We start from the raw sequence: 9155 nt of genomic DNA, 5'->3' as shown, positions 1-9155 counted from the left end.
CCTGGAGTGCATCCACCTTTAAGGTATTGTAGAACTTTAGTGACTGTACCATCATAAACCAGAGTTCTTAGTCCTCTTAGTCCTGATTTAACAGTGTTTACTAAAAATGTTTGACTTTTTAAAGCAATAGCTGTGGAAAGAAGTTAGAGGTTATGTGAACCAGCACTCACAGCTGGGAGCTACCGTGTACAAACAAAAGAGCCTTGTCTTGTTGCCCTCAGAGCAGACGTACTACTGCAGTTTCTCCATGTCTTCTTCAGTGTCCTGCTCAGGGGCATTTCCGCTATGGTGGATGACAGCAGTGAGGTCACTGTATCAGATTCTTGACCATATTTGCTGCTATGGTACAAGCTTTATTTGCAGCACACGCTTGTTTTTAACTGTGACCAGTGTTGCACCATAGATGAATGAGTTTGTTTCTGTACTTTTCTATACGGCAGTACACTGCAAATTCCTTGTAGCTTGACAAGATTTATTGTCTTAATTTTAGCCAGATTATCTTGTCCATCTTGTTTTGAACATTACAAGCTAGTTTCCAGTCTCATGTGTTAGATGATTAGACTTGTTTCAAGTATATATTACTTTTTTTCCTTATTTAGTCTGTATATCTAAAAATTAACCATTTTACATTTATTTCAAGCAAAAATAGCTTTTAGATAGAGTGTAAAACAAAAATTATCTCAAAATAAGAAACATTCACCTTTTTCCTTGAAATAAGAAAGTCACTCATTGGAAGGTATTTATTTCAGGTTTTTAAAGAAAGGACATCTTCAAGGTTATATTTTGTCATAACATAGACACTGTTTCTGAAATTGACTGGGTAATATGACGTAAAATCAAGTAGGTCTTCAACATCAGTCAGTTCAGTTGCTTGGGCAAGGTTGGGAATTGCAATTTCATAGGCAAGAAAGTCTTTGTTGAAACCCAAGGTTTCATACACCTGGTATTCAAAACAATAAAGTACACTATTAACAATAAAAATGTTTTTTACAAGTCCAAAGATAGGGTTTAAACCATTTGCTGAAATGAGTATAAGAGACCTGTCACAGATGTATTTGTTTCCATGTAAAATAAGCCACTTTACTCTAACGGCATGATGTATAGCATCTTCAATCCCCAAAAAATCTACAACCTTTGATTGCAAATGGTCCATATTAGCAACCTCTGATACAGGACCTAGTTCTTTCTCATTTACAAATATCGGATGCTCAGTTCCTGCTTCACTTTGGCAACACTCCAGCAGCTGATTGTGGTTTACAAGAGACTTGCACACATTCTTAAAGTTTAATTTGGATGACCATTGTTTAAAAAAAACTGTGTTTAGACTCGAATCTCATGCACATATGACGTATTACAGGTCCCAGGGCAATAATTTGAGAGGGAAGATGCAGCATGTAATGTTGCTTTGGTATTACATTTTTTTCTGGGAATAGTTGCCTGAATTGTTTAAGATGATCTTCTATCATTTTTTTTAGTTTGGACACAGTTTGTAAAGACACAACTGGGGCAAAAAGTATTTTAACAATTTCAATTAAATCCAAAATAAACTGGATAAAGGGATTTTTCTCTACAACACTGTACAATAAGAATGGCAAAATCTTGATCAATATAAGCATTTGTCCAGAGGATTGTTTGAGTCTGTTGTCACTTGAAGCTAAAGTAGCAATACTAATTGGTGAAGGCTTGTCACGTATGTCCACTGATGAAAAAGGAAAGTTCTGCATGGCAGAATTAAACAAGTCCAAATTTCCAGATAAAACAAGGTATTTCAACACACACTTAATTTCCATTGGTGCCACTCCTTCAAGAATTACATGCATAATATCCTGTGGCATCTGCTCTATGAGATTAAAACCTGGGAAATCAACTAATTTGCTTTGTCTATTTATGCCAAAAGTCGTTTTGTGCGAGGATTTCAAAAATTCGGTAGTTGCCCTTTCTATTTCAATGCACTGCCTAATGTGTCCGTCCAATGTCCGTCTGGTGAAACTATGTTCATTGAAATTTTCTTGCATTTCATCAAAAGTACACTCACAATGACGACATTTGCTATACGCAAAACCAACTCCTTCCTTAAATCCTGCAAGCTCATGCTGGGCAAGAGTGTCTCCACACACAGCAACAACTGCTCCGTTTAAATAAAATTCCCCATTGACAGTGTTAATCATAACACCATCGTACAGTAACTTCAAGTCCTCATTGATTCTCCGCAGTATTATATCTACCCCACACTCATCTATGTCCCTAGACTTTGCGATTGCGAGAAGTCTGATGGAAGCCAACTTTGATCTAAACTTAGGGTCTATGTTGCCTAAGGTGTAATAAAACATTAGTAGTTTATTTACACTCGCACGTGACCCTAGGGGGTTACACATTTCTATCTCATCAGAATAGAGTATCAGTTGTAAAGCAGAGTTCTTCTTTGAAAACAGTGGGTGGGTTTTGAAAATAATTCCATCATTAATGTCATACAAAAAACTGGCGTTAGGGCAACTCTGAGGTCCAGCACTGAGCATGTCAAATAGTCTTGAATTGGATAAAAGCTGTTTCAAACTTTCAATCAAAGGAATGTAGTAGAAAGACTTGTTTTTGATTGCAAGAACTCTCGATTCTCCCTTTTTAACTCTACAGGCATAATTGGAAATGATGATCTCCTCAGGTGTGACAGGGTTGAAATGCATCTGTGTTACACGGTCCTGTAGGTTTGAAGCTGCACATATGGGAAAGGGATCCTGAAAGTTGTCCAGTGTTGAAAGAACTTCTTGTTGTAAAGGTCCATTGCTGTCAGGTTGCCTTTCAAGGATGGTCTTTATTTTTCCCCTCAAGGACGTCAGAAGAGCTGTTTGATACTGTTGGACACCAAGGACAATGTTGTTGACACTCCTCTGATGGAGGAAAAAAAAACACATCAGAGACATGAAAGCGTAAATAGAAAATATAACAGAAGCAAAATGCAACTCTATTTCTTTAGCTCAAATTAATGAGCCACTGCATGTTGTAATTTACCAGTGGAGCAGTAGAAGAAGAAATCAGCCAATAATTGGCATTGTTTTGCATGACATGCCACATGCATGACTCACGTGGCACAAACACATTGCACCGAGCAAGATGGAGGAGCATGAAAGGTTACAACAGAAAAAGTGAACAAATGATTGCCTCATTTATTTTGTTTTATGTAATTCTACTTCATTTGTCTTTTATGCCTAAAAGTGAACACATTTTACACTGTTAAGCCTATTTTAAACTGTTGAGTGTGCCCAGAGTTACATACATTGCAGTGAACTGCACAACTCTTGTGCTTAACTTCTTCGTAATGTACATTTGTTCTTAATAACTTATATAGGTGAAAGTAATAGCTGAATAAAACCAGCAATGAAAAACAATCAATTAATTGCAAAGATAGTGGACAGATTATGAAAAAAAAATCATTAGTTGCAGCCTTACATTGAACCAGACTTATTAACAAGTTAACAATGACACCCCCATAATATCAGATAAAGCAGTACCTGTGATAGGTGGCATTGCTCCCGCACACCAATAGCAAATGCAGCTGCACATCTGGCAAGATCAACAGTTTCTCTTTTACCCTACAGGACAAAAAGAAAAACAATTGTGTAAGAAAAATGACTCACTCAGAATGTGTTTCAAATTCCACCAGATGCAAAACAAAACAAAGAAATATTCCAAACTGTTGTACATTTTTGCTATTAAAAGATTCATACTACAATGGATAGCTAATGAAGCTGCAAATGTTATGAACAATTTAAGAGTTATTTAATGAAACTTAACCAATCTTTATGGAATCTACTCTGAAGTTAACTGAAAGAAAAATTTGAAAGCTGCTTGGTTCATGGAGCATCTAACAACAACCAAGGCAGGTACACAACACTGGTAAATAAGTTTATTTATTATGTTTAAGTATGGTAACTAAGCCTACATTGTTGTGCAAGCCTGAATTTCAGCGGATTCATGCATTTGAAATTCAGCACTGGCCTTCATACCTATTAAAATATTCTAATCAAGTAGTTTATCTTAGAAAACACATAACTTTAAAACTATAATTTTCACTTGAACTGAGTACATTTCTGAATTGGGGTAACTGTGCTTGGTTAAGGTTAAACAACACACATACATTTAAAAATTCGCGCGCGTACACACAGAAATACATAAAGTACATTACCTGATTCTGACGAGGTGTTTGAAGCTCAGCCGCGTCTTGCTCCATCACGTTCTGACTTTCCTGTCGCTCCTCCTCCAACACCTCCGATGTTACTGGGGGGTCTAGTGGTGGTGGCTCTACTTCAGTGCCATTGCCATTGCTAACAGTTTGTCTGGGTTCGGCAGTATAGTCGGCAAAAATGGCTGTACCAAAATTTTCGCCTCCTAATATATTTGGTGTGGTAGTAAAGTTATTTTGATTTTATTTGTCTACTTATTTTTTTAAACCTATTGTAGGTGTTGGGTGAGCTTCGCAGAAAAAGTTCATCAGTCAAGTAAAACTGAGATGGGAAGAATTCTGCTCCAGGGTAGAGTTCTACGGTGTGTCAAAGAAGGCAATGAATCCACCAATGACCATGGACAAAAGTAAGTTTTACCATTTGAATACAAAGTTCTCATCTTAAAATTTATGTTTATGAAGGTTTGTTTCTGCTTTGTCCAGCTGAAGCCCACCTTGCACTGATGAAGGCTCTTCCTCTTTCCCACACCTGCCCATCCACCAAAAAAGATGGGGAATGCTTCTGAAGCATTTCTACATGTCCTACATGTAAGTTTTATAAAATTTGCTTATAAAGATCTACAGAAAATTTGGCAAACAAAATATTTCGGTCAAACATGACTCAAAAATGCTTTTTCAGTTTCAGCCGAAAGACTTAAATCTATAATTTATTGTTTTCATTAATTTATAACGTATTTAATGTACACGAGTGTGGTCACATAAGGAGTCGCTTGATAAACCATAAGTCAAAACTACTATAAAATGTGTGTAACCAACAAAGAACAGGATAATGACATCTCCAACGTTATGACCAAATCCCAGCAAAAAAACATACAATTAACATAAGATGTTGACTGTCATGTCTTTTGTGTCTTGCAGCCTACAGAAGATCCAGATGCTGTCCTCCAGAAACGAAGCTTGTCATGTCCAGTAGTGATGTTCGATGGCTGCAAGTGTGTCATTGCTGTTGGTAATTTACCAGTTACAACATTTGACAAAGAAAAAATTGGTGAGGCTATGATATATGTGATGGCATACTTTTATGCACTCCATCTGACTTACCCCAAATGCGTGGCAACCCTGCTGTCTGTCATTCAGACAGAAGTTCTCCAGGATGCCATTCATGAGCATGACACTACATCATCTTACAGAAAAGCCCTGGCAGAATGGCATGCATTTATTGGAAAGTAGTGTGTAAATTTCAGATAAGATTAGGAGAGGGCACTTCTGTTTTGTTTTTGTTTGTTTTTTTTTTCAATCTGGGTCTTATTTCTAAAATGGAAAATGTTCATTTACTCACCCAGACAAGTTTTGTGGTATTTGGTGTCATTCGGAAGAAATTAGAATCTTTGTGGTCTTCCTATGTCACTCGTCAATTTTAATGGGGCAATGGCGAAACCTCTAAGGCTATCGAAATGTTGAAACCACTTAAACTCATAATGTTGGACCTGTACTGTTCAATTGTATCTTTATTATCTGCAGGTTATTGTTAAAATGGACAAATAAAGATGGACACTTTTACTCTGTTTCAGTTTTGTTTTGTCCTTAATCAGCAATATAATCTTAAAGTAGTGTTTAGCTAAATTTAAAAAGAAGAAATATCTTTAAAATGATTTAATGTACTAGTTTTTAGATTATTTGCCTTGATTTGTTTGTTAGAATAAGTGTTTTATGCCTATTTTCAGATTTAATTTCTTCAACATTTTACTTAGAACAAGTGGTTAAAGCTTATTTTAGGTTTCAAGCCATGATTGGTTGCCTGGAATAAGTGTAAAAGACTTATTTTTAGCTTTATTATCTTTATTTGTGGCCTACAATCAGTGGTTAAAGCTTATTTTAAGTTTCAATTGTTCTAATTTGTTGCCTGTAATAAGTGTAAAAGACTTATTTTTAGCTTTATTATCTTATTTGTGGCCTACAATAAGTGGTTAAAGCTTATTTTAAGTTTCAATGTTCTGATTTGTTCCCTGGAATGAGTGTAAAATACTTATTTTTAGCTTTATTTAAATCTAGATATTGTTCTTATTTCAAGAAATCTTATTAAGAAAAAAACACTTACCCCATGGGCAGATAATTTCACTTGTTTTAAGCAAATCTTCACCAAAAATAAGTGTATTTTTCTAGTATTAAGGAGGTGGGTTTTTGCAGTGTATTATTAAACTTCAGCATGAAAATTGCTTAGAAAACAATATTGAAGAAGTGATTCCTCTCTAGGAATACTTGGAATCTCATCAAAGTTTTCTTCTCCACTCAGTCTCTGTCTCCAGCCAGGATTTTGTGTGCCACATGCCAGAGACTGTTGAGGACCCGTGGGGGAGTGAAAAGTGAGTACAATGGACAAAGGCATGTGTGGCACCTTACATCCATTTTTTCTCTACCTTGCAGCTATTATTGTATGAAAGTGCTGTCGACAGCTTTTGCACTGCACCATGACTTCTCAAACAATGGCAAACTTACCTTCCTTTTCTACATGGAAATAGTGATGCCTGCAAACCTAAAGAAAAGATCTTGATCACGTGCAATAAAGATGCCCCTGTATCTTGAAATTTACTTTCGCCACTCAAGAATTTAGGATTATGAAAAAAAATGCTTTTACAACAGCACTAAAATGTGCCAAAGTTGGGTCTGATGATTGCTCATGATTTTACTTCCTCATCACTACAGACAAGTATTGCTGCATGTCAGTTAAAATTAGCACGCAATAATAAATAAAGTCTAATAACTAAATAAATTGGTCCAGGAAAAAATAATAATAATGTAAAATGTACAGTACAGTACAACCAGTACAGTACGCAGAGAAATTTTAAAATAAACATAACCAAGGTGAAAACAATCTTGCTCCTTATAGGAATATGCTTCGTCCTATGAATAATCTCGCAGCGCTTACCGGGTAGCACTTGCTAATACAGCCTGTTAATAATATGGTACTACTGGTGTAATAAGGTAGAAACAGAGGGGTAATAATATGGAAACATAAAGTATATACTAATACCATATGATAATAGTATATGTCAAAATATCAACCAATATTACCTCATTAGGAGGTTACTACCACATAAGGTTATAAAAGTTCTAGTCCACAGTCAATACAATGCTATTGCTTGCAGGTTATTATATTGTTAACAATATGTTGCTATACTATTATTAATTGATTGCAGAATAATTTGTTATAGGCAAATATTATTACATTTTTGCCTTCATTTTCTGGCCTGTCATTACCCAGTTAAATAAATTTCAATGTAATATTACTCATCCATCCATTACTACTTGGCATCCATCCTCTAAATTACTGTCATTTTGCAGCTGCGCTTGGTTGCTGGATTGTAGCTTGACTACCAGACATTTAAACGGTTGTTTCTGTCATTTTCATGAGCATTTATATCTTTTTAAGAAAGGCTAGAAGCCTCATAAGCTGAGAAGGTAGCTGACTGTTTTGGCTGTTGTGCATGTGCATTGTGGATAAAGCTTTGAGAAACTATGCACATGCAGATGTTATGGGTCTATTCTTTTCACATTTTTTGTGCTTATATTCCAATCCATGCATGCATATTTAGGATTATTGTGAATAAAGAATACAGTATGCGCATTCAGACCGGATTATGTGCTAATGTAGTTCAAATCATGAACTCATCTAAATAAGCACATATGGATCTGTACACAAATTGTGATACAGATTCAGAATGACCATGGCTTACTTGGGTGTGATAATGGTTGTCACTGGCAACCATTATTTCAAATGTGATCTCTGTAAAATGTTTTGGGTTTGTTTTTTGTGTTTTTTTTGAAATTTTGAAAATACAATTTCGACAACCACAAATACTATTTATATATCATATTTGACATTCACTTTTGAGTGCATTCTCTCACTGAAGTGATGATGTGAAGCTCATCATTTCTGTTAATGTCACTGGAAACAACTAATTGCCTGGTCAACTTTTGTTGGTACTTAAGCTTCACTTAGGTTTGGACTTAATTTTATGTGGGAACAAAAAAGTAGCTTAGAAATGAGCAAAACAAAAACAATAACAAAAACCACTTTTCTTTTAGGCTTTTTTTAAGGCACAAAGCACACTGCTGAGTCTCCAACTGTTGCAATGATACTAGCATTTTGATGGAGGTGATGATGGAGATTTAAGTTATCGACATCTGCTCATCCAGTGCTGAGTACTCCTGTTCTAGGATGACTGGCAAAAGAGTGGACTCACATCGATGAACAACTATCAAAATATTGGAATTGATGCTGAAGCCATTTTGCTGCAGTTTGATGGAGAGACACAGAATGCACTTCAAATGGTTGGAAAAACTACTTCATTTTATCTTGTCATCTGACATTTTGCTTTATGTGAGTGCTGCACATAGTTGATATTGTTTCCGTGTCCAGTTTTAATAATAGTGTTTCTGTTACATGCAGAAATTCTCCATATTAGCAAATTAGGTCAACTTTGAGAGGGGAGGATAGGTGCATTATGTGAATGGGTCCTGCTGACACCACTGGTGTGGACTAGCATTTAATAATTATTTTAGCACTTTAGGAAAGTCCTGACAGTGATGATGGCAACATCAACTCTTACCATGGGTTTTATTAAACAGGCAAGTTGAACATGTGCAGACTCCAGCAGACTTTTCAGATTAGACATATGAGAAATTAATTTAATTAACATAGGTAGATGATGCATTTAGCGTTTGTTTTAATTTATTGTGTTTCAAATGACATTCAAATAAAAATGGGCAATTTGATTTTAACAACAGTTTTGAACTGAAGCAAAGGAGCTCTACCCTCAACTAGATTAAAGATGGGGAAAAACTCCTGGGCTCTCTGGTAACTTCTGGCCCCACTAAACCAGTGAAAACCTTGATTCCACTGTACCCGGCCCAGCCCCATGCTTCAGATCCATGGATCACATGGGTGCCAAACTAAAGGTTCTACTAACAGAGCCCT

At 35.9% G+C, this 9155-nt stretch overlaps 1 protein-coding gene across 1 annotated transcript; it reads right to left on the bottom strand.

Moving 5' to 3' along the window:
* Window positions 1-745: 745 nt before the first annotated feature.
* On the bottom strand, window positions 746-4387 carry LOC147321264 (uncharacterized; the record flags this gene model as incomplete). The annotated part of the gene is made up of 4 exons (XM_086307382.1): window positions 746-940; window positions 1815-2885; window positions 3507-3587; window positions 4181-4387. Coding segments are annotated over 4 exons (1554 nt in total), but the record flags the coding sequence as incomplete, so codon positions are not given.
* Window positions 4388-9155: the final 4768 nt, after the last annotated feature.

This window comes from Aulonocara sp. 'chitande type north' Nkhata Bay, linkage group LG10 (assembly GCF_057382095.1).
Source record: "Aulonocara sp. 'chitande type north' Nkhata Bay isolate Kocher_YH1m ecotype deep benthic linkage group LG10, A_spYH_male_GT1.1, whole genome shotgun sequence".
Classification (NCBI taxonomy): Eukaryota; Metazoa; Chordata; class Actinopteri; order Cichliformes; family Cichlidae; genus Aulonocara; species Aulonocara sp. 'chitande type north' Nkhata Bay.
The sequence above is the reverse complement of the archived record's forward strand: the minus strand, read 5'-3'. Positions and strand labels throughout refer to the sequence as shown.